This window comes from Nylanderia fulva, unplaced genomic scaffold, assembly GCF_048542155.1.
Source record: "Nylanderia fulva isolate GAGA-0341 unplaced genomic scaffold, ASM4854215v1 Scaffold15, whole genome shotgun sequence".
NCBI lineage: Eukaryota > Metazoa > Arthropoda > Insecta > Hymenoptera > Formicidae > Nylanderia > Nylanderia fulva.
In genome coordinates, this window is record NW_028189730.1 from 73,359 (window position 1) to 98,800 (window position 25,442).

The 25,442-nt window shown below is 39.4% G+C and overlaps 3 protein-coding genes across 4 annotated transcripts in view; 1 reads left to right on the forward strand and 2 right to left on the reverse strand.

Moving 5' to 3' along the window:
* Window positions 1-6,875, forward strand: calypso (ubiquitin carboxyl-terminal hydrolase calypso). The gene is made up of 8 exons (XM_029308827.2): window positions 1-440; window positions 611-825; window positions 913-1,679; window positions 1,945-2,078; window positions 4,023-4,127; window positions 4,195-4,511; window positions 4,675-4,823; window positions 4,972-6,875. The coding sequence occupies exons 1-8, from the start codon at window positions 383-385 to the stop codon at window positions 5,048-5,050; spliced, it is 1,824 nt and encodes a 607-aa protein (XP_029164660.1). The 5' UTR covers window positions 1-382; the 3' UTR covers window positions 5,051-6,875.
* LOC114935895 (uncharacterized) lies at window positions 1,804-3,750 on the reverse strand. Its single transcript, XM_029308831.2, has 2 exons — window positions 3,507-3,750; window positions 1,804-3,403 (listed from the first exon to the last, which is right to left on the reverse strand). Exons 1-2 carry the CDS (start codon window positions 3,675-3,677, stop codon window positions 2,168-2,170), a joined length of 1,407 nt encoding a protein of 468 aa, XP_029164664.1. The 5' UTR covers window positions 3,678-3,750; the 3' UTR covers window positions 1,804-2,167.
* Window positions 5,617-25,442, reverse strand: part of LOC114935865 (uncharacterized) — a 25,396-nt gene continuing 5,570 nt past the window's right edge. Inside the window, exons 1-2 of one of the 2 annotated variants that reach the window (XM_029308777.2) lie at window positions 20,973-21,709; window positions 5,617-10,267 (exon numbers count right to left, since the gene is read on the reverse strand). In XM_029308777.2, coding sequence (XP_029164610.1) covers window positions 8,844-10,247 — 1,404 coding nt within the window. In that variant the 5' untranslated portion in view covers window positions 10,248-10,267; window positions 20,973-21,709 and the 3' untranslated portion in view covers window positions 5,617-8,843. Of the gene's footprint in view, window positions 10,268-20,972; window positions 21,710-25,442 lie in introns of those variants that run through there. The other variant, XM_029308775.2, reaches the window with a different exon arrangement.

Consider the following 25,442-nt stretch of genomic DNA (forward strand, 5'->3'; position numbering starts at 1 on the left):
TTTTTTTATGGGAAACAGTTTGAATAGATATGACATCACATCGTTATAAAACTCATCGTGTTTTGTATATGCATACGCGTTTATATCTGCATAAACACGCGCATTGTTAGTTTTCTTTATTTTTACTCGATTTTTTTACAATATTATCAAAGATTTCTTTATGACGTAAAAAAATTGCTTCTCTTCATCAAAGTTTATTCGCCGTTTAGAAATGCGGCCTTCTCGACGCGCTATCACGTGACTCGTGTCATGTGACATGTGTTTTGATGCAGTTTACAGCAATATGGCGGCTCTTGCTGTCAAAGTTCGATGAATCTAAAATTTACGTTATTCGGAGACTCATTTCTGTCGTGTTTCACGTCTAATGAGTTAACATTAAAAGATGCCTGTTGACATTAATCGATTAACGGAGGGTTGGTTAGAATTAGAAAGTGATCCGGGTACGTTGATTTGTGATTGATTGAAAAATGATGAGAAATGTATGTTAAAAAAATGAAATGTGTGAATTTTTGTACATTTCTTCCCTAGTTTTTAAGAAGCACGCATTATTGCGCTTTACATTTTGCAACACTTGAAAATTATAAATGTTTTTACGCATGGTATGTTCAAGGCTTATTCACCTTGCTCTTGGAAGACTTTGGAGTGAAGGGCGTTCAAGTAGAGGAGATCTACGATCTGCAAAAATCTCTCGAAGGTCCGGTCTACGGTTTCATCTTTTTATTTCGTTGGATCGAAGAACGACGATCAAGACGAAAGGTCGTGGAGCAGGATGAGAGTTTTGTCAAGGACGAAGAGATTGTCAATAATATCTTCTTCGCACAGCAGGTCTTGCATACAGTTTTATATCGATCTATATTTACGTCTATTATTTATATTTGTATAATTTTGATGTATAATTATTGTACAAAACAGGTTGTTCCCAACAGCTGTGCGACTCACGCATTGCTATCAGTTCTATTGAATTGTCCAAATATTCACTTGGGTACGACCCTATCTCGATTGAAGATGCATACTTCTGGTATGTGTCCGGAAAATAAGGGCTGGGCGATCGGTAATACACCGGAGTTGGCCTGCGCGCACAATTCACACGCTATGCCCCAGGCTAAGAGACGGCAAGACAAGAACACTGGTGTTTCTACAGGCCGATTTACCGGGGAAGCTTTTCACTTTGTGAGCTACGTACCGATAAACGGCAGACTTTTCGAACTGGATGGTTTGAAACCTTATCCCATGGATCACGGGCCATGGAAAGAACACGAAGAATGGACAGAACAATTTAGACGCGTCATAACCGATCGTTTAGGCATGGCCACGGGCGAACAGTTGCAAGACATCAGATTCAATCTGATGGCCGTCGTGCCTGACAGACGTCTCGCTATCTCGCATAAATTGACAATGCTAAAAACCAATCGACAAATAGTTTTGGAAGCTTTGCAACAGTTGGTTAAATTAAGTCATCAAGACGGCGGTAATACCGAAAAAAGCTCGCATGATTCCGACAAAGAGAAACAATGTGAGAAAAGGCACAAGACTGAGGATGAAAATGGATTGCCTATCAAGACGGAGATCGAAGAATCATCATCCTCGGTCCCCACCATCAACGTTGAAAGGAATAATGATTCCGCGATAGTTATGGATGAATCAATTTCCGGCATTGCATCTGGAAAAACTGAATCTAGGTAAATTTTTATTTTTTTATCAAATAAAGTGCATACATTGTGTGTATAACGGTAGAGAGAGGTGTAAAGTATCGTTTTAATAAAGCCTTTTTAATTATTTCAATTAAAGAATTGCAATTGGGTAACTCATTAATATCTCATTAATTTTTTTACAATGGTAACTAATAATACTTTATTTCTCTATGTTCTAAAAAGAGTTGTTCCGAAATCAGAGTATATTACACGTGCATACATATATAACGCGGCGGTTCACCCTCGATTTCAGCGGAATGGAGAAAGTAGTGATGTGCGCTCTGGATTATGCTACACCGCTGCGAATTCAAACCTCGCCGGCTCACAGTTCGTCGAGCACGGACACGTCGTCGGAAATAGGATCGGCCTTCAATTCGCCCACTCAAGGTAAAGGAAAGGAAAGGAAAGAAAGAAAAGAAAAGAAAAGAAAAGAAAAGAAAAGAAAAACGTGCACGCGCTTTACATACAATTCGTCATTATCGCGACACCTCACACAATCGTCTAGTAGTGCACACTCTCTTGCTTTGACAAAATATCAAAGCATTTGGACAACTCATTCGAATCGATTCGATGTTTTCGGATCCTGGCGTGCTATAACAAATGTAATAATGAGAATCAGAAACGGGATCCTTTATTTTACCGAGTTCCTGACACAATCTCTCTTCCTTTGATAATTCTACGTGTTTAGAACGCGTCGTTGCGTTTTCACGATCCTCGACGAATATCTCATCTACCGAAAGTTTGTTTCCGCACGTTTTCGCGTTCTCGATATCGCAGATTCGCGAGTACACGTTAAAAGCCGTGTGTAGGGGACACGAGAACTCTACTACGTTGGCCGTTTTCGGATCGCACGTATAATATCTGTTACAATCGGTTATGTTTGGCATACGAATGTTTCTCGTACATGCTACGACGTTAATAAATCGCAATGTTAATCGAGAAGCTACGGTCTTGTATCGGTCGATCGTCAAGTATTGTTTGTTCCCGAAATTATCGCTAACCCCTATTATGTTGTTGTCGGAATCCAGACTATCGATTAATAACTGCAAAGTGCTCTCTGTCGAAACGGCATTATCCAGAGTCGACGCGCTATTGCCTTCTTTCATTTCGATTGGTTTGCTGTTATGTAACCTTGTGTTTTCTCCGGTTTCATAACTTTGCATGAGATAATTTAGCGTTATGTTTTGTTGCGTATTGGATGTAAAGATGGCGATAGTCTTAGTCGGCTTTCCGGTCGTAATATCTTTAACAGATTCTAAGCTTGATATTGAGTTCTTGTAATTGTACAACCGATTAATCAATTCGTTTAAACACTTGTAATGACTATCTATAATATTTTTATATTCTTTCATTAGAGGCAACAGTGCTTGCCTATTTGTATAATGCTCGTTCAAATCATTCTTCTTATGATACGATATATTTTTCACGTCCTTATCAGCGCGCGTAGTCACGTTCGATTCGTCAAACTCGATCAAAGGGTACGCGGTTCCTACTTCGGCCGTTGAATCAGGAAAATGATCGATCACGTAAGACGAGTCGATTATTTTAGAGAATGGATCCTGCGTATATCCCGAGTAGCTCGTAGCCTCCGTTGGATATCCGACAAGTGCAGCGGATGTATCGTATTTGTTCGTCACGAGAGTATGCTCAGTCGAATCGCACGTCCAGGTATCACCAGGAACTACGCACATCCGTAAATACGGTTGAAATATCTATAATCATATTTGTGAGATATTAGCGTTAGCAGAGCACTATTACCATTCTTCAGGAGTCGAGAGAGTCTCTAACGTATTTGTTCGTTCGTTAATGTCTTACCAAGCCTTCGGTACATTTCGACGGTATCCATACGTAGCCGTCGCCAGGCAAATTCACGCAAGTATAAAAAATCGTGCAACTCGTAAGATGTGGTTTCTTCGATTCTGGACAGCGCGACGAACTCCCCGGGAAGATGAGACTACACGCGAAGAAGAATGATACGAGCAGCATTTCTTAAGCCGTCGTTTTTGCCACTGTTGTGCAACCTAATCTAAGCTGTTGCAGACTGCAATTCGTGCGTCTGTCTCATAGGCATTATGTACTTTTCACACGTACACATAACATTTCGTCCCGGAACATGTTTCGTTTCACACTTCTTGTGTACAGTTACTTGACCCGTCTGTTAACATACAACATCGTTCATTACCGCAGTTTTTCAGTGATTTTGGCAATGCTTAACACGCACGATAAGAGTATTTGGAGTATTTTGAGATTGTTTGCGCAATATCTTTTTGGAAGCTTTGACCATGGTGGAGAAAAAAGGATTTAGAATCTTGATATCTTGATGTTTCGTAGCTTGGGGCTGGAACTCCGGTCAGAGCAGTCCTACATCGACCAAAGACTTTAAAAAGTTTGTAGTGATCAGAGTAGCCGGTGACGAGAAGAATGAAGCAGGTCTGAGTAGGTATCAAAGTTTAATAAGACTGAACATTTCGCTTAATACTGAAATTTACATATTTCCATACAGGTCGTTCTTTGGGAAATATCAATATAAATGGAAAGAGATTGGTATCCGACAGCGGCCACCTGCACAAGAAGGTCTGCCTATCGGGGGAAGTCAGGATTCCTCATGCGAGAGTGAAAACGAGCAACGGTGACACGGTGACGGAGGAGAAGAAGGTCGAGAAGATCGATCCCAAGTTGTGCTCCAAGTATCCGGAATTGTTCGAGCCACATACGTTTGCTCCCAAGGATCTTTTAGCGCTCTTAAAAAATTTGGAACACGAGATCAACGTGTGTGAGACTAGTCTGAAGGATGAGAATGACAAGAGGAACAAATACAAGGTCCGCACTCATTGCGTACATATTATAAAGCATCCGCTATTTTTCATAATGGATTGTTCTATATTTTTTTTACTTGTGTTTAATGTAAAATGCTTTTATATAAATAACGAATATCTCAGTCTCGAGGGATGATATAGAAATTATCAACGAGTTAATATTTCAGATCGACGATTGTCGGAGGACGCATAATTACGACGAATTTATTTGTACGTTTCTCTCGATGCTCGCTCAGCAGGGAAAATTGGCAGAATTGGTTCAGCAGCATTTGACATTAAAGAAGCACACTTCCGTTTCGGTCAACAGAGTTCACAGGTACAACCTACCTATTAATGTTTAATAACAGCGAATTTTCATAAAGTTAATTCGTAAAATATGACTTCTTTAAGTTAATTTATTAAATCAATTTGTCAAGTCACAATTGCGCGTTTCTGAAACACATTTGTTACACATTCATTTTCAGGTCATCAAAAAAGTCTGACACTCGTCAGAATTCTTCGCGGAGACGTCGTGGCAGAACAAAATGTAAGAAACGAAAGTAATCTTTCTATCTTTAAGACTTACAATAGGACAGCATTATTCCGTTTGTTCGGAACTATTTGAATTGTTAATAATGGATAAAATATTCTGTGTAGAAATTATCATTTAGTTTTATAAAAATCATGATCACTTTTGTGACGGGCCACATATAATTTTAAAATTATAATAGAATCCATTTCTCTTTGAATCATTGACTTTTCAACTTTTAAAACGCTTCTAATTGTTTAGCGCAATACAAGTATTTTTTAGACAATGGCATATAGAGCAATTTTGATTCGATTTCTATAAATCATGATAAATATAAATTATATACTTTTTACAAATCAACTCGTACACAATGTAAATGTTTACACACACAAATGTATATATATTTTTTCTACTTTTTTGTGTTATTATGCATATTGTCCAAATTGTTGATATATTTGCAATTATGTTACTTCGTGTTCCTTTTCATATGAATTGCACGATTTGTTAAGAGCGCAGAATGTATTTGAGTTTCTTTCTTTCCACACTTATCGAATTGTTGGGAAAAAGAGGAGACTATTGGAAAATTACAAAGAAAAATAAGTTTTGTCAAAAACATTGAAAATATTTATCGATATTCATATACAAGTACATTACACGCGCTGTGGATATGTCCCTTAGAATCTAAATACTTACATCTCCGAACAGCCGGAGAAAGGAGAACCAAACTTATCAGATTGGTTGGAATTACGTTTTTTTATCATAAACTGTCGACGGGTTTACAATCTTCGCCTTTAAGTTGTTTTATCGTTAATATAGTGCATAGGAACTGTAATCGAAACGCGCGCGAACGATTTCACGAGATACAACGGAAAGGGAGAGAGGAAGTGAAAGACAGAAAAGAATGGGTAGATAGGGAAGGATAAAAATGTCGTTCCTTCTCCGGCCGATGTTACAGCGATCCTCGTAACTGCTTTTTTGGCAAAACGGTGCGATTCTATGTACAATTTGTAATAATAATAATAATAATAATAATATATTGGCTCATGTCGTGTTTATTCGAGGCGCGAGCGAGGCAAAAGTGCGCAAATATCGGTATGTGTATGTATGTGTACGTGCGCGCGTTTATAATGAATTAAATCTGAATTCGTATTAAGATTTCATCCTGATTGCGGAAAATCGTGAACGCTCGTTAATTAATAATAGAAGACAACACGTTTACAATACTTTCATTAATTTTTCGCCGTCAACTTTTAATCCCAACAAATTAGTAATCAATAGTAAGTCATGGCAAAAAATGCACATGGTTCACATGGTTGTTACAGGCACTCTCGGTATTTTAGCGAGCGACGCGATTGGAGACACGATATATTGCTGGCAAATTTTGTTTTTTTCCCAGCATTAGAACTTGGCGACAATGATGCGAAATATTTATTATATTGGCTGCTTTATATATATATATATATATATATATATATATCGTTTTGTGCACACATAAAAATGCATATGTGTGTGTGTTAGTTATTCTCGAATTAACGTCAAATTCGCGCCTTTATCGCTCTACACATACTTTATCATATGTAACAAAAGCAGATAGTTTAACAAGTGGAATACTAGTTCGCCAGTTTCTTCTCCACGATCGCATCGCCGACTTGTTTAATCTGGTGATACTCGATTTACTCGTTTTATCATCGCTTTTAGGAAAAATCACACTTTGGTTCTAGTTGCGATCTTGACGATTCGCGCCGATGATGCGATTTCTCCTATTCGAGTGACAAATCTTACTGTTATATGTCGTCGAATGTCTCTCCGAATTGATGACGACACAAGTAAGCACTGTACACGCGTTGCAACTACTTTCAATGACGATATCGAAAAATACATCAATTTGAAAAAATATATATATATAATATGTTGTGTGTATGTGTGTGTACTGTATATGCGCGTATATACTATGTATATATATTCGTGCGTGTAACACGTACACACACACACACGCACCTACATACACACACACGCACCTACATACACACACGTATTCTTGCAAATATATTCTATGTTACATACATATAGGCTCGCTTAATACTTTAATATTTGCTAAATTCCATCTTTCGAGAGGATTTTCCGCATCTTATTGTACATACATCAATATTTCTCGTTTATTTTTCATTTTCTTTACATATATACAGATACGCTATTATGTCGATACCGTGATTCGATAGCAAAAATATAAAAAAAAAAGAGGGACAACATACATATATAGTTGCGACAGAACAAACGACAAAAATTTGGCCCAAATATCAATGAAACGCAGCCTCGCCATTCTTTTCTTCTCCAAGTCTTCATCAACTTTGTATTTACGCGTGATTCGAAAAAACAAAAGGAACAAATCACAAAACTAATGGAGCTTTGTTGAAATTTCGATGCGGTTTTCGAGACGCAGAAAAAACAATAAATAGAAAGTGAATTTAAAATGAATATTTAGAGTCTTCAACACATTTTAAGCAAAATAAATAGTGCTTATAAAAATTTCAAACATTTTCAAAATCGTACAGGTATACATATATATATATATATATATATATATATATATATATATATATATATATATATATATATATATATATATATTAGACAGAATTAATGTTGACGATTAACAACGAACAAAAGTTCGAGTATTTTAGCGATAAATAAATAATTTCAATACACTGAAAAATCTCGTCTCAAAGCTCCACTATGCAAAGTCGTCGTTGTTCATCGCTTTTACATATGAGATAAGATGTGATGACGATACGACGATGCGGATGTCTAACGAAAAAGAAGAGAAGGAAAGAATCCCATTTCGTACGTTGGAATAAATCGTATTATGAATATCCGATGGTAGTGAGATAGCCGGTTGCGCGAATCGGTGAGTGACTCATGTGTAATAGTGCTTCGTTTGGATGGTTCGATGGTATTCACCATACAATTCACCGATTATGCTCAGTTCGATACAACTGACTGCTCCTCGAATCGATAAAACACTAGTTAATGATAATATATAAGAACGATATTAAACCTATCTACGGGAGTTTTATAACGTAACAATCTTAAAACACTATAGGTATCGTATCAACTCTCAATTCCGCTTTGTTTTAGGATCAAGAGCGGAGAATGCCTGTAAGTCCTTCGACCGGTAGATCGCTCGCAAATTTTATAAACGGCACGATTAATTAATCCTTCGCAATAACTTAGATTTCTTTTTTCATCGACGAGAAAAATACGATCTACGGGTTGAGGGATTAAAGTTTCGCAGGCGAGACTTTCGATTATATCAGTTTGGGATGACTCAAGTAGATCGATAGTAATCGACAATTACAAGTTACTTGGCGAAACAACGCTTCGTTATTTCATCTCGAAAAAACTCTGTGCTTTCATTTTGCAACAATCGACATATGCTTGCGCCATGTAAGTGATCACGTTCGATAAGAGAATTCATTTATCAATTGGTTCTACTAATATATTGTATTAATACGTAGAACGCATAAAATTATACAATACATATCAAAGTAGAGATGAGAAATCCGAGTTGTAAAAGATGAAAAGAATTTTAACACGTCTTGTAAATATTGTCACGAATCGATCGCTATCCATCTGTTTTGGTTGCATCCGCAAGCGAGAGAATTCTTGACAAACGAATCTCGTCTCTTCGAAACAATCGATGATATTCCTCAGCTTGGCGCTACATCATACTCCATGCGACGCGACGTCGCATCTTTACGTAAAATTCTCAAGAATCCTGGCCCCGAAGGGGAAGAGCAGACCTTGGCGAAACAAGGGGGCGAGGCTCCTTCACGGCCCGCTGGCGGCGGCAGAGTGTCCGGTCACCAAGCCGTCCGCCGCGGCCGCCGCCGCTGCTACTGCTGCCGCGACCGGTTTCCCAAGACGAAATATCGACTGCAGGGATGCGACCTCGGACGCCAGACGATCCAGCTTCATCTTCACCTCCCGGTCGCTCTCCGAGACTGCGGTGACGGGGGGACCGGTCCATTCAGCGCCCAATGAGATGCCGGAGTCGCGCTCGTCGCTCGAGCCTTCGTTATCCCAGGGCGGCGATGCCCGCGGTCCAGGTTCCTGCTTGATACCTTGAAGCGCCAAGAGTGCGCTCGCAGCATCCTTGTCGCCGATGCGCGATTTGTGCCTGAGCTTGTGCGGCAGACTGTTGTTGGCGGCCGGATTGTTCTGGGAGCCGATGACCATCTGGGGACCGCTGGCCTCATCACCGCTGCCCGACGAGAGCTCGTACGGCGATTGTGCCCGACGACCGCGCGATGATAGATTGAGCGCGCTCGTGGTATCCAAGTGATGCATCGCCGGATGCGAGTACGGGTACTGAAAGCTCTCCGTCTCGGGGTACGCGGTCGTCTCGGGGACGTAAAGCTGCGAAGCGGGCGATCTGGGCGATCGGGCGCCGCTTACCGGCTGATGGATCACCGAGGTGTGCACCGGGCTGGGCGTGCGAGCGTACAGGAGCGTCGCCGATGTCGGAAGTTTCGCCCGTTTCACGCTGATCGGCGGTTCTGTTGGCAGGGCGGCCAGCACGTGCTCGGTACTGATGACGGTTTCGCCGCAGATGCCAAACTTGTCCCGTATCGCGTCGAGCTGCGCCTTGAGAATATGGTTCTCCTTGCTCAGTTCCATTACCCGCTGCTCCAGCACCATGTCGTTGAAGCGACGCTTCTCGCGCGATCGCTTGGCCGCCTCGTTGTTGCGCCTGCGGCGATCCCAGTAACTGTCGTCCTTTTTGTTGTCGGGGATAAACTCGCGCTGCTTGCGTTGCGAGAATAGCTCCTTACGAATGTCAAAGTTGGACGAGTAATTGTCGGGATGCGTCGTCACTTGCGATGAATCGTGATGATGATGCTGCGGCGGCGACTGCTGAGGCTGATGATGATGATGGTGATGCGGCGGTTGCTGCTGTTGCTGCTGCTGCTGCTGCTGCGGTGGCGGTGGCGGCGGTGGTTGCTGTTGCGGTTGATGTTGATGCTGCTGGATCGCGACCGGCGGTCCACCGTGATGACCGGGGTGCGCGAGGGGCACCGTAAGGGGTCCGTGGGCATCGTGGGGCCCGCTATGGGGCGCGCCGTGGCCGCCACCATGCGCCATTGTGTGCGTGGCCGGTATATTGCTATTCAGGCACGCCGTCTCACCATTAATGGGCGATCCACTCTGGCGGGCGACAAATTCTGCCACCATAATTTGTCTTCTTAGTACATCTGGAACGAATACGGACTTTGATTAGTCGAACAATCGAGAACAAGAGGTGAGAATTATATAATCAAGTTTTCTAAAAGGTTTTGCAATAACATAATAATACTTTTAAATATTGATTTAAGATGACTTTTGAAAATAAATTATTTAATTGAATGCAACAAGTTTTTATCATTTTATCTGAATAATTTTAGTGCGTCAAACAATTAATGATTTATATGCGGTCGCGTCCGGCTCCGAAATGTCGTACGTATATATTTCGGCGATCCGAAGACGATTGTCGATGTGGGCGTAGAAAATGAGACGTATTCTCACGCAGCTAAAGATAAAAAAAACCGTTCTCGCACAGGCGCTCTTTTCGTCCAAAGTCGCAAAATAGCCTTGGGTAAGGTCGCGCTCGCAAGGTTGAAGGTGTCAGTGAACTCGGCTCACAATCAGCCAACATTTGCTTCGTTCATCTTTTAATTTAGAAGAAAAGAACGTTGTCGTTTTGCGAATTTTTAAGCAATGTTTCTGTTTCACTTAATCGCACTTCCGATCTTCCTTAATCCTTTCGATTCGCGGCAACTTGTGGAAAATTACAAATTTATTATTGATTAAAGATTGCATTAGACTCTTAATTATTGATTGATTAACGGCGACTTTTTAAAATTAGATTATCTCTTCCGTCGTCGTATCGTAAAAATACCATCATTGGCGATAAATATGCAACATATGAGCTCGTATAATTAGTTTGGCTCTTCGTCGCAATTTTTGGCACGAGGAAAAGCGTTTCCTCGAGAGATTTATTTTTAACTCGCGAATAAAAATATTCCTCCGGCTTCGCCTTCGCGTATACGTATGTATATACGTAAGCTTTAATCCGCAAACTGCGTGTTACGCAACCGCGCACGTGCGTTTGAATTGAACCGCTCATCCACGTGTTTCGGATGTCGAGTGACATTCGAAAATACATATTTATCCAGCCTTTAATATTTCTTGCACGAGTCGCATAATATTCATGTATTAATTGCGATCGATCCCTGTTTTTTGCTCTTTTGATAATCAATTATCGCAAGTGAAAATCACATAGAATGCCACGATTTAATCATTAATTACGCATCTGTCTAAATTTGTATACTTATATGTATATGATCTACATATATATATATATATATATATATATATATATATATATATATAAAATTCGTTTTCAAATGAGATGAATTTCGCATTTCATACATGTCGGTATATTTGAATCACGCTTTACTTATTATTTTATAATTATAATAAAAAAGACGCATGCATTATATGTGGTTTCAAATAAAATCATCTATATTTAAGAAAAAATGTATTTAATTTTATATAACAAATATAATTTTTTCCATTTTACATTTTTTACACTATTGCTGTTGCGTCATAATATTTTAATTAAAAAGATTACATTTTTATTCTACAGAAATAATATGCATATTATTATTACATCATAATCGATGTAGCGTGAAAAATAAAATTCTAGCAATATGAAATGACTTATCTCATCTCAGAATTATGCAACTTTAAATTCTAAAGAAGAAACATACAAGTGATAAGACGTCCTCGGCGCATTAGGATGTAACAGCGCCATTATGTAAGCTGCATGCGTTTTCGCGGAACACGTGCATTACGCGTTCGTTGGTGAATATCAATAATGTTCCGATGGCAACGAGAAAAAAAGACAAAGGCGAGAAAGAGAGAGCAAGGAAGTAATTTATTAAATTTTAAGACGAAACAGAGAGAGAAAGAGAGAGAAACGTCCGTTTGTCATATATAAATACACACGCATCGTGAATCTTGTTCAATCACACGTGCTAGATTACAATGCTAGACGCATTTGTCGTTTCGAAACGTGCGTTTATACGACCTTGTCGCGATCAAATCAGATTCAATCTCCAATTATGTTTTTCCAATTCTTACCTATACGAGCGTGATCCGTGACATAGCTTTACGATTTAAATAATCAAATTTGAATGTCAGATATACGCATATACGCACGAACGAGTTTATTGACACGAGTTTCCTCGACTCCTCGCAATTATGTACGCCAAAACGAAAATTCGAAGAAGAGAATAATAATAAGGTAGCGATTTCTAGGATCCTGATATGGAAATTGAACGACTCACACATCCGAATGACGCATCCTCTCTTGCTCGTCTTATTTAATCTGATGTTATGCAATTGTCTTGCTGCTTGTTTTTCAGAAATCCGACAGTGTGACTCATTAATTTTTTTCGTCGCTTTTTATCGTACTTTATTCTTAGGAGGAAGAATAGCATTAATAATTTATTATAACGTGTCATTGTAACAGAAATAAAATATTTAAATTTGCAATAGAGGACGGAAATTTTAAACTAATAATTTCGCAAAATAAATAGTCACACATTTTTAAAAAGATTACACCTATACATAGAATTTTACGCTCGCAAAATCGAGAAGGTTGAAAAATTTGAGATTGCTGACGTCCTATGATACAATCCAAAAATTGAAAAGTTAGTCTCTCTCTCTCTCTCTCTCTCTCTCTCTCTCTCTTTTTCTCTCTTTCTTCTCTCTTTGATATACATACCAACTATGATACATAGGAAATGAATTATCACGAGAGATTGTCGAAATTGAGCAACTATTTAGAACTCCACTCGCTCGTCCAATACCAATTATATATACGGCAATTTTGCGTGACTCACGTTACCGAAACGAAAGCTCGAAATCCGATCTATCAAATGAAAATGAACATTAAATGATAGAAAGCAAAATATCATCATAAAAAAAAGAAGCGAACAAAAGGAAATATATGTATATACCTATATATATATATTACATATGCGGGTGTGAGATATTGTACGTCTATTATTGTGTATATATGACACGTACTTGAATTCTAAATATAGATGTGTAGAAAAAGCCTTTAACAAAGTTTGTGCGTCGTAATGTGCATTGAAGTCGCAATTTCGCGAAATCCCGATGGCCACGCTCCAAAAGTCGCCACTTCCGCCCACAGGGACCGCCGACCTCCCGAAACACCTCTACGTTTCCAAATTAACTCGGAATTATTTCGGTGACTCGTAAATCTTGTTGAAGCGCGCGAATGCGTCTATTTAAAAAGTCGATTCACTCATTGTTGTCTCCCTAAAATTGCGCACCGAGGAAAGAGTAATTCGCGCGTGCGCGCGCGAGTCGATTTCGCGAAAGCGCTCGCTCATCGCATCGCCGCTTTATTTGCATCGACAATTAATTAAGCGCGTAAACAACGTTGTTGATCAACGGGATGGACACATCATCGTTGACTAATTTAATTCCGACGCAAATCGCGCAAACAACTGGACCGCGATTGGACTAGCGCGATAGGTCGTGTTTCACGTCGCACGCGTTTGTGACGCATGCGGAAACACTGCGTCGCGTCGCGTCGCGCCGCGCTGCGTGACGTACGCCACGTGTTACGTGTTATGCCCAGAGAGGAATCGTCACGTTTCGCTCTTCCGCCTGTAAACGATATAGACGCGAATAATCGGCCAATTTTCGACCAAGTTTCGACCAGCCGAGAATATTTAGAAGACACTCTATCTTCTTTTTCTTTTCACGTTTCTTTCTGCCGTTTAATTTGCATGCAGATTGCAGCGGTCGATTGCGCGATTATTACATCACACGCGTCAACGGAAGTGACTCGGTTCGAATAAACAGTCTGTGGTCTGCGAAATAATGTAATATTTATCTTATCTGCGTGTGCGTGTGCGCTGTGTTATCGTAATCCATCATATATTTCACGGTATTTTAGACAATATATGCGTACATGTAGGTATTTATAATTCGTGCGACAAAGATTCAGAAATAATCTATTTAGAATGTATCCTAATGTGTCATAATTGTGGATTGTTTCAATTACATTTAAAAAAAAAGTTGATTGCGCGTCATCGCGTAAATGAACGAAATGGAAAAATTACTCCGATACACACAAATCGAGGTTAAACTTCTTTAAAAAAATAAATTCTTATGACGTCAATGTGCGGTATTACTCTGTTATTTCCTCTATAGCCACGAAAGGTACCTTCTACGTAAATAAGTATATTTATTCTCTAACGCGTGAGACTAATGATAAATAAAAATGTTACGCAATATTCCATCAATCGCTAATGCTTCCGTATTATTAACATTAGCGCATTCATTCGATTGTATAATTCTGTCGTATAGTTTTTGACCACGTTTTATGATGCAAAGATATTTTTATACATATGTGTAAAGTATAATATACATATAATAAAACGTGTCGTCTCATTGGAATGATTTCGCAAATTTGGTTCTTACGCGATCAGGAAGCGTCATCGGGAAAAATAAATGAGATTGAATCACGTAAGCGACTCGATTTTCTCGCAATCGTTTAACCAACCGAATCATCGTGCAGCCCCGGCTGCGTGTCATGTCATCGTGGGTGCACCCACGGATTTTCCGCCGAAACGTCACGACTGCATAATTCGTTCATACACATCATACATACATCTATTGCATAATGTGCTTGTTTGAAAAATTCTTGTACGTAGGTATATACGCGATGTATCTAAAAGAGTATACAAGTGCACGCGCGTTTACTCGACTCGATATATGTAGATATACATGCATATATGCATACATGTATACATATCTAATGATGAACTCAACTGAAATGTGTGTCGCGCAGTTTTAAGATGCGCAAATCAAAATTTGTCGAAATATCAAATTAAATATCAAAAATGTTACATTATCTTTGAAGTGTGATTTATCGTAAATTTGAAGATGAAGGCAATTTGTTCTTAAATTCGAAAGGTCGATTAGTCACGGGAAATTACAATTACGAGTCGTCATATCGATGTCTCGACTTCGGAATCACGCGCTATAAATATTTGGCCGTTGTTGTCCGCTTAGTAAACAACGTAGCAGGAAAAAGATTACGGCCAACTGCGCGGATCTTTCTTCCGAAAACGCGCGCATCTTTCCATAGCGTACAGCATCCGCTGTTATTTTTTTAATCGGCATTTCCGAGAAAATATGTTATCTTCGGTGTCACCTAATATTCCGGGAATGCGATGCGAAGGAAAAAAACAGAAAAGAGAGATAGAGTGTGTTGTATCGGCAAGCTTGTGCGCGTATATGTATGTTTCGACAGCGCGAGTTGCGCAATGCAGGCAAGTCGCACGTGACCGGTTGCGTGTATACGGATGCGCGCGATGAGAGATTCGGATTCCTCTTTCTCGGAACTTGCCTCTGCGCCCTGCGCGCCGAAAATTCTCCGAGATTAACGCGCTGCGTTGTGCAAAATTGTCCCCTTGCGACGCGTGCTTTCGCCGAATCTCCGTCTTTCACGGAGCTGTTTAATGAACGAAAACGATTCGCGAAAAATGTTTTTTGCAAAGCGAGCTTTCGCACATAATTAATTATATTTTGCAAATACGAATACGTGACTATCTAAATAATATTATATTTTAGATGTATATATGTACATGTGTTACGAGCTTTTTGTAAAAATAGCCTTTTCGCGAAACACTAGTTACAACACGTGCAATATACAAAAAGACGCAATACTACTATGTTGCGTTATTTTTGACATACTTTTTTATCATGATTTTATAAACACGTTTACGAAAGCGATATCATAGTTTAGAATACAAATAATTATCGACATACTATGTTGCTGGATGAGTAAAAATTGGCATGATATCATACTATGTCGCGATTAAGTCATCCGTTGACCCGATGCCAGCGTTTGTTTTTTTTCTGTTCTGATACACTCGTTCGAGGAAGCGACCTACAATATATGCATACGCGACGGATTCTCACCCGCGCCCAGCTCGCAATCTTCCTGGAAATTTATTTTATTTCTCGCGTGAGGTCTCTTCCGGAAAATCTCGACAGAGAGAGAGTATAAAATTATTACATGTATAGAAGAGAAGAAAACAACATACTCCTCGTGGCTAAATAATTTTATAGAGCCCGTAGAATAATTTAAAATTGTATCAAATGCAGATTTTGATGAAATAAGAAAATATAATAAATATATATCGAGCGCGCGCTTGTGACGTAAGACGATGTCGGAAAACGAGGAAATGTCGCGTCGGTTAGATATTATTACTCGTGGAATGTGCGTTTGAGAAAAAGCGCTGAATAGAGGATGCGCGCGCGAACGCCCGAAAATAGTCTGTGGGTACGACGAACTCGCGCGCACGGGTGTACAAACTTGTATATAAAGGCATGTGCACAATGCCAGGGCCTCCAACGGGCCATCCGATACCACTCTCGGTTGTGCGTGTCACGATTGCGGTCAGCGCTCACGTAACGCACACATACACGTAAATCTACGCACGCACGCACGCATGACGGATACCGATCAACCGATAGACCGACCGACTACTGATACCGTTATCGGTGATGCTTTCGCCGAGGGGCATCATCTCGAACCGGTCTCCGATTTCGTCCTTATATACTCCTAGCACACGCTCTTATTATGCGATCTATCGGCGATAATGCGTAAAAGGAAAAAACAAAAATGTTAAACACGTGTCGCGTGATTGGAGATTAGATTCCGAAGCTTTACAGATTTTTACAATCATTTAAAAGTATTCCAGTATTGCCCCGGAATTTAACGAGAATCTAAAAACAGCGAGAGAGAGAATGACACAGAGTCGAGGGGGTTCTAAAAGCGCGAAAAATAACACGATCGATCAGGGACACCCGGTACAGTCATATTATAGTCGCGTTACAGAGACACGCTTTGTCGTTACATAATCGTGCGTCACGCGGCGTGGTTTGATACGATTTGAAGAAGCGGCGAGGGGAAAGATATATCAAAAGCGAGAATTGTATGAGACCGGCGCATATATGTATATCCGACACATTTTCAATCCCCGGAAGCCCACAACCGCGTTTGCTGATTATTGTCGCGCGGTTACAAATCTTGATTGACATATTTCTTTGCAAAACAGTCGGTTACAATTTTAAAAACAGATGTACTCTCCAATGTACTTGGAGTACTTGCTTACAATATTAATAGATATATAATTAAGAAGTAAAATGTAAAGTCTGTTTTCTCCTTCTTTTCTTTATCTCCGAGAAAAGTGCGCACGTTCGCGTGCGTCATCTTTCAAAGTGCAATATGCAGCATATCACTGGAGGATTATTTACAAATGGTGGACGCCTTTTAATCGACGCACGTTTCGGCGAGATCTCGATCCACGTGAGATTCTTACAACTCGGCTTCGCCGGCCTTCCCAGTTGACACGTGACACGAGCGGATAACGAGCGAGGCCTTTGCGCAAAAGCGTTTATTCTCGTTACATAATGCACGTGACAGCATCGTCACACGATTGACGTTTTCCCTCCCTTTTCTCCCGCGAGCTCCGAAAAGATTATTCGCTGTGATACTTGAAAAATTATCATTTATGAATTATGGCATAAAGATTATAAATCTTTCCCCGTATATAATTGGCTAAAAAAAATATAGGAATAGTATATATTTCAACTTGTAATATTTTATATATTTCTAAATAAGAAATGTATATAGTTGAAATTTATTTTAGCTCGACAAAAGTGTGTGGGCAATATAATAAATCGTAATTTAATTTAATTATTCGAGTAAACATTGAGCCTGTTGGGTCGTAATAAGATTCTTGAGGATCCGGCCGGCGCGGCGGTGTGAAAGTCGTTTAAGAAATAATGCAGTGTGTGTGTGTGTGTGTGTGTGTGTGTGTATGTGATGCAACTGTTAGCACATAGCGCGCAAACGCTCGCGCAATTTGCGCGACGGCTTCGCCTTGTGTTGTGTTGCGATCGTCTCGTCCGCCACGTGACTGCAACACGTGCAGGTTGTTATGTTAGACCGTTCACCTTCATTGCATAATACGAACGGGAAAAGGTCACTGTTCAACGAACAACGGAGTCTGATATTTGTTAATATGATCGATATATGAACCAATCGCATTACCAGGCATCGTGGAATTTGGTCGCTCCGTTTCTCAGATTAATGCTCTTGTTGTGCAATTCTTATCACGATAATGGAGAACGATGTAATATCGAGAAATATTTTTTCAAATTAAATCATTTCATATTTTCTTTTTAAATAAAACATTTTAATACGAATCGTGGAAAACTTTGACAACTGCATCGTTTGCAAAAAGAATGAAATTCTAAAATTCTGCATTTGTCGCTATACTGTGACAAGAATCGTCGATATCATTTAAATAAGAAATAGTGCTGAGCACAACATATACATGTATATAAAGCGCATTGTTCGTTTCTTCTTTCTCTCTCTTTCTGTCTCGTGTTATAGTGATATATAGTGATCAATAAACGACCAATAATGCAACATATAATCTACATTACATATCCAAGACGCGCGACGACACATTTGATATCGCCGATATATCCGGCTGCACGCACATGCACATACACACATATAAGTACGCGTGTACGTATATATGCATATAAGCATGCACGGAACAACTGTAAGTAGCAGTAGCTGCTCTTGCGAGTATAACACCTGCGAAGATGTGCACACATTTCCGCGTAACACACATATTCATCAATTCACTCGATGACCTGACTACCCTCTTCTCTCTCTCTCTTTCTCTATGTATAAATATATGTATATATACACATATATGCACACCAAGCAATAATCTAGATTGATCTTGAAAAATAATTGTTCCTTTACGGAAATTTTTCACATAATTAGTATAATTGACAGTGTCTATAATTGAAAACTTTAGATCGACTCAAGTGCCGAGAATATTTTCTTTTGTTGAATAAATATACATCGTCATTTCCCGAGTTATTTATCGTAATCTCTCTCTATTATCAGTGAAGAGCTCCAACAAAATTACTTTAGCCCCTGATACGTTATCGACAACTATTGTATATAACTCATTGTTAGGTATCTATTTAATATTAATCTAGCAGCTAAACGATTACAATGGTGCTATTCAATGTTCAACTTTTGTCCAAACTTTTGTTTGATTTTTCGGTTTCTTGATTCAAGACTTATGAATTGGAAAACTTTTTATAGCTGATCAGTTATATCTAATGTTAAACGACTTTGAAAATGCACGTGTGTCCTTGGATCGAAATCCGTAAAGTTTATTGCAGATGATTTACGTTACATTACACACATGCACACAAGAGTGAGAGAGAGAGAGAGAGAGAGTTTTGTAAATTGGGCCGTGGCCCACTTTGACAGAATCATAGTGGTACGCAGTGAAGGAGATCGATGAGAAAGGAGAGAGCCCGCGAACTCGGCGCGCACGAGAGGAGGAAAAGACAGAGTTTTATATATATATATATATATATATAGAGAGAGAGAGAGAGAGGGGGGGGTGTATATACATATGTATATCAGAGTTTTCGTTTCGATGTCATATCTTTATTACAATTATTAAAATGCTATCATCATTTTAATTTCAAACATATTCCAATTCAAAAAAATTTAATTACAATTGATTAACTACAATTGATTGTGATTTTCACGAAAAAGATCTATATCGAGAGTATCGATTCTTTTTCGCGCGAACAGCAGCTCGACGAAGATTCGAGTCGAAAGGATAAAAATAAAATCCGACCTTGATCCTTGATCGTGATGCATTTCGCAAATGCGTTTCAATGGCGGAACATTGTATGCACTTAATATTTTTTGTGCGGTTCGAAGAAAATGTCTTTAATATCTCTCTTTCTCTCTCCCTTTCTCTATAAAAAAAGAACACTTTTGTAATTTCCAAAGAAGCGTTCTCGCATATGCGTAAAGACGCATTTTATTTTCATATAAGTGTAAGATGGTTGATCACTGCGCATTAATTGCATTTCTCGAAACCCGAGAGCTTTATCTACAACCTGCGTTATTCGATAGTCTATGATTCAGCCACGAATCGACAGTCAGCTGATAAGATATGCACCGCGACCAGACACAATGGATGCACATCGGTGATGATCACGTTCGCGAATGTCGCTGATGGTATTGTGTCATTCGAGAACAAGCTTCCTAGATCGTCAGTTATTCAGCAGCTTCGAAATAACGCGATAACACGTTTTGATTATAAACATAATCAGCCTAATTTTTTTTATTAATTTTCAAAGTCGGGAATAATTAACCAAACATTAAAATATTTCAATATTATCGTGTCGAGAGAGAGAAAGAGAGATATATATATTTCTAGGAAGGAAATCTCATACTAATAAAGAACTTAGCGCGAGATCTGTCAAAACGTGGAGCGTGTGGATCGTGACTCGGAGTTTCGCACGCGCCGTTCTCGCGTTTCACCTGCCGGTGAACACGTGCTCTAGGATGCATCTGAGATTACGGCGCGAATCCAACGCGATGGACGTCATTAAATCTCTCCGAGTGATTTTTAGAAATCTCGTTTATCTCTCTTCCTCTCCCTTCGCCTTCGTCGAAAAAGTGACGCGTTGTTATAGTAAATATGTTATAGTTAACAATTTTTAGAATTTCACGGATATTTCGCGTTTCTCGAGGGAAGAGAGATATGCGCAATATTTTTGAAAGATTATTGTCATCTAAATGTAATAATAGCAAATTCTAGTATGCTTCATTATATACGTTTGTCTTCTCGTTAAAAATTGTTTACTAAAATTGAATTTCCATTACATTTAATGTCGCAATGATGTGAAATGATTGTTCTAAAGAATCGAAGCGATTTGCGTCAAAATGGGTATATCGATACTCACCAATTTTAAAAGGTTCTGTCGATTCGGAGCGCACGATGCAACAGCGATCCACTATGTCGTCGATTCTATCGCGACCCTCGACTTTCGCGTAAAAATATACGATAGTGAAAAATATATATATATATAATATATAGTTTTCCGTACACACACCGTAACTATCGGTAAACGAGACGAAAACGGGAACGGCACGCGGTTATAGCCCCGTTCGTCGAACGTCCCACGGAGACTGTCACACAACAGTCACACGTCCTCGTAACACGAATTTCAACAACTTTGCTCGATGCGAGATGTACGTATCACCGACTCACTTTGACGAAATTACAGTACACTCCGAGAATCTCTTGGCGCACGTCGCGTATAGTAAGTACACTGAGAGCGTAAGCGTATACGAAATATATACGTATATGTATATGTGGGCTGTCGAGACGTACACGTCCGCTCGCTACCAAGTCGGACTGCCAACTGCGCGCATCGCGCGAAACTCTGACGGCGACTGCCGTGCCGCCGTCTCAGCCCCAATGTCGTCTGGTTACGCGATGCAGAGAAGACTGTGACTGGCCGGGGTTGTCTCGCGTGCGCGCGCGTGTATCTGTGTCGCTTCACACACGATAGTGGGCTCGTTCACGCGGACGCACGTTGGTTGCGGGAGGGGGTTGAAGGAGAGAAGCCAGTTTACGCCTGGTTTATACTCGCAGTTTATGCGGCAACCTCTCTCCTCCCTTACCTACACTCGCGTTCACCACCACCACTGCTACTACTAACTACTACTACTACTACACCGCGACTGCGTCAGATCGGCTCTCCCCCACCAGATGCGTCACGTTCCCTACCATTTGCATCCCCACCTGATACACTCCCTCTCTATGCCGCGGTCGCGACTGTCGCCGGATTATATCGTTCTGAACCTGAACGGCGCGATTAGATTGCGTCGCGCGCGCGGCTGCGACGCAACTGTTATGTTAACTGGTTATACTTACAAAGTTGCAATCTCGCCGCACTATTCCGCATCAATAATTTCCCTGCTTCATTTCGGAATTCATTCCTCCTCGCGATAAACATGTTAGAGATGTCAAACACGAAAAATAATTACAATTTTTAACTCGAGTTAACGCTTTCATTTGAGATGCGATGAGCGAATCTCTCCATCTTATTGAGTATTTTTTCAAAGATTAGACAAAGATGTATACCTTGTAATAAATTATGTACTTTTCGGAATCTTAATTTAAGAGAGAGAAAGCATGTAACGTTTTAAAGATTTGAAGAAAATAAATGATAATCTTGTATGATTTTTCTAATTATGTTAGCTGTAGAAAAAAAAAAAATATTTTTTCACATTTCCACAAATCTCATTTTTGATAAAGGATGCATTATAATAAACACTATGTTTCATCTTTCTATGTATATCTATATAATAATATAATCACATACCACTTCCAATTTTCATATACAAATCATAAACGCTGCTTTTATCACGATGAGGACAATGTTTTAAGATCGAATTAAAGACAAGATTAAAACGACAGTTTTACACAATCGTATATGGTAAATGTTTGTTCTTTGTCATTTGATTCGATATAATATATCTAATATATCGCGTTATAACTATCATATCTCGTCGCTAGAGCGGTAGCCTTTAATTCCATAGAGCGATACAAAGAGATTTTTGCTCACACATATATTCAAAGTATACTTTCCCGTAATTTTATCGTGCGAGTTTGTTTTTGATTTCGCGCGTGGGCGAATCTCGCGACGCGGCGGCATCTCCGCGTGCGTTTCGCGGCCATGCTGAAAAATTGATTTATGCGCCGATCGCTGATCGTTGATAAAACGAGCCCGTAACGAGATACATAGGTATATAGAAAAGAAATAAAGAGAGAGAGAGAGAGAGAAATGCTACGTTGGAATCACGTCGGCCGCGATCCAGCCAAAACAAAGAACGGACCGCTCGATTCGGCCGGCTGGCAAGGTCCCTCTTCTTCCCCCTCCTTCCCTATCGGCCTCCACAAACCGAATGCCAGACAACGAGGGCATCAGCCCCCGTGAATCACCGCCGGTCACCTTCACTTTTTATGCAACTTTTCGAACCCGATCTTGCCTCGCGCGTCGCACCTTCCCCGCTCGTTATGAATATCCGCACGCAATCGCTCTTTTTATCGATGCATTATCGATATATCCTATATATATATATATATATATATATTGTGCAACGAAAATAAAGATGTGTCGTGTTATCAAAATTGCTCTACTAATCGTGCGTCAACATAGGACGGTTACTGCGCGTTATATACCATAGTCGTAAAATTTATCGAAACTTTGTGTCCCATTTGACAAGTTTTTTTTTTGTATAAAATGTAATTTTCTAATATTATATTATTTTGCATTATATAATGTGTATTTCATTTTTTATTATATATATATATATATAGATTTATACTCTATTATATCGTAATATTTTATTATTATGAAGTGCACTCACATAAATGTATATTCTGCTTTGAGATGCAAAGTTTGACAGCGCGATTTACATAGATTCGCACACGTATAACGATATCACGTGTCGACTGATGCTACGGTGGGCGAATTCGGTATTTCAAGGACACGCGCGCGTGCACCGTGCGACGTGCATTGCGTCGCTATCTCGGCACGCTGCAGTTTCGTGCACGTATGCGCACGCGCGTGTAAGCGCGACGCGGGCCACGTGTATTGTTTGCGCAAATAATCCATGATGAAGAATCGTAAGCTATTGGACGATGGAAAATAACAGGTCGCTAATTTAAAAAAAAGTAGAAGCTCTCGAATGAAAAACATGAGAGAAAAGAGTGATAACATATAATTTAAAAAGAGAAATAAATTAATTAATATAATTTAATAAGCATTTAAATAATATTGAAGCGAAATAAATATAAAACGTAGCGTTAATTAATTAAAATTGACGTCACGCCAATTATGTCATTTTTCATATTTCGTGCGATATTCATATTTACGTGATGTATCTTACTTTCATTAAGATCGTGTATTATACTCTCGATGTTATGTATATATCTAGTTAAGCATTCGGGTATATATGTATAGGTATCTACAGAAGAAGAATCAAAGTTGGGGTCTATGCGTAACAACACTTTAGACTGTGCGCAATAACTATTTCTAAACACAACGGAATCGTCGCCTTTACCGACGCATTTAACTTATTGCGATGCGTTTTATTCCGCAATTCGCGACCGACACGTGTATCCGCGGAATGCGTCATTGAAAAGTACGGGAAGAACATGTCGGTTTAAATATACGCAGTCACTTTCCTTGTGCAATCTGTGAATCGGATTATTACTTTCTTACGCAGCGCGAAGAAAGGATTCTTATTGTCAAATGCATTGAGATGTGTAGCGAGAAACGTTAAAAAGTTGCGAGCAATTTAAAATAAATATACAAAATAACGCGCGCGGATTATATTATTAAATTATTTTAATTGACATATAATGATACAATATTAGTATATATGGCATGTACTTCAAATTTTCCATTTGAAACATTTTTTCTTCGAGAGAAAAATGCAACTTGTTGAAGAATTTGAAAAATTGAAAAATTAAAAATGGTGAAATTTAAATATTTATATCTAGATTGCAATGTGTATTTTTTAAATGTATGATGTAATGACGTATTTGTGTGTGTGTGTGTGTGTGTCGCATCTTTATATATATCAAACTACATGGAAGCTCGCTGACGCAGATGTATATGTTTATTATCATTGCGCGTGCATAATCTTCAAAGAATTGTCAAGCATAATAGTTTTGAAAGAAAGAGAGAACTATCCTTTGGGAATACACTTCACTTTTGTTTTTAACGAGCGGTAGCCGCACGCGTTCGTAACGATAAAATCTACGGAGCATTTGGCGAAAAAGAGTATCAAAGTGCTAGATAAATTGTAGTTTTTCCCAATTCTTTTGCTCTCTCCTTTTCCACCACGTTTTTGTTTTCGCGTAAAAAGTGCGTGCCAAGTCATTAGCGACTGCTGTGTCATTTCGATCCGGCGACGGTGATAATTAAATCTGCTCTCCCCGCGGAAAACAATCGACGTCCTCTCTTTCTCTCTTCTTCTCCCCCGCAGCGAGAAAATGCTTCATGCCGGTGCTCGTTATACGAGCGAAATCGCCGCGACGATAATTAAACGCGACTGTGTTGAGCGAATTGCATACGCAATTAAATCCTAAGAGCGAATATCCGATCTTTGTAAGACGCCCTATTGAGAGCTTACTCACTTGGAGAAGTGAAGAAATTTATCAACATAAATCGTGACAAGAAAATAATTGTATCGTTAACTTTATAAATACCATTTTTTTATGTGCGATATATGTATATTTCATAAGTAGATAAATTTTCTCACAGTCGCACGCATTCTACTTATTACAACTATGAAAGATAAGACGCGGCTTTCATTCATGAATTTTCTTAGACAATGAGATTGTCAGAGCTACA

Excerpts from the sequence above, each read along its gene's own strand:
- calypso (XM_029308827.2), top strand. The coding sequence starts at position 383 with ATGCCTGTTGACATTAATCGATTAACGGAGGGTTGGTTAGAATTAGAA. Across the intron at positions 4,128-4,194 it reads GAAGAATGAAGCAGGTCTGA|GTCGTTCTTTGGGAAATATC; the intron begins GTAGGTATCAAA and ends ATTTCCATACAG. Across the intron at positions 4,824-4,971 it reads TCGGTCAACAGAGTTCACAG|GTCATCAAAAAAGTCTGACA; the intron begins GTACAACCTACC and ends ATTCATTTTCAG.
- LOC114935895 (XM_029308831.2), bottom strand. The coding sequence starts at position 3,677 with ATGCTGCTCGTATCATTCTTCTTCGCGTGTAGTCTCATCTTCCCGGGG. Across the intron at positions 3,404-3,506 it reads CGAAATGTACCGAAGGCTTG|ATATTTCAACCGTATTTACG; the intron begins GTAAGACATTAA and ends ATATGATTATAG.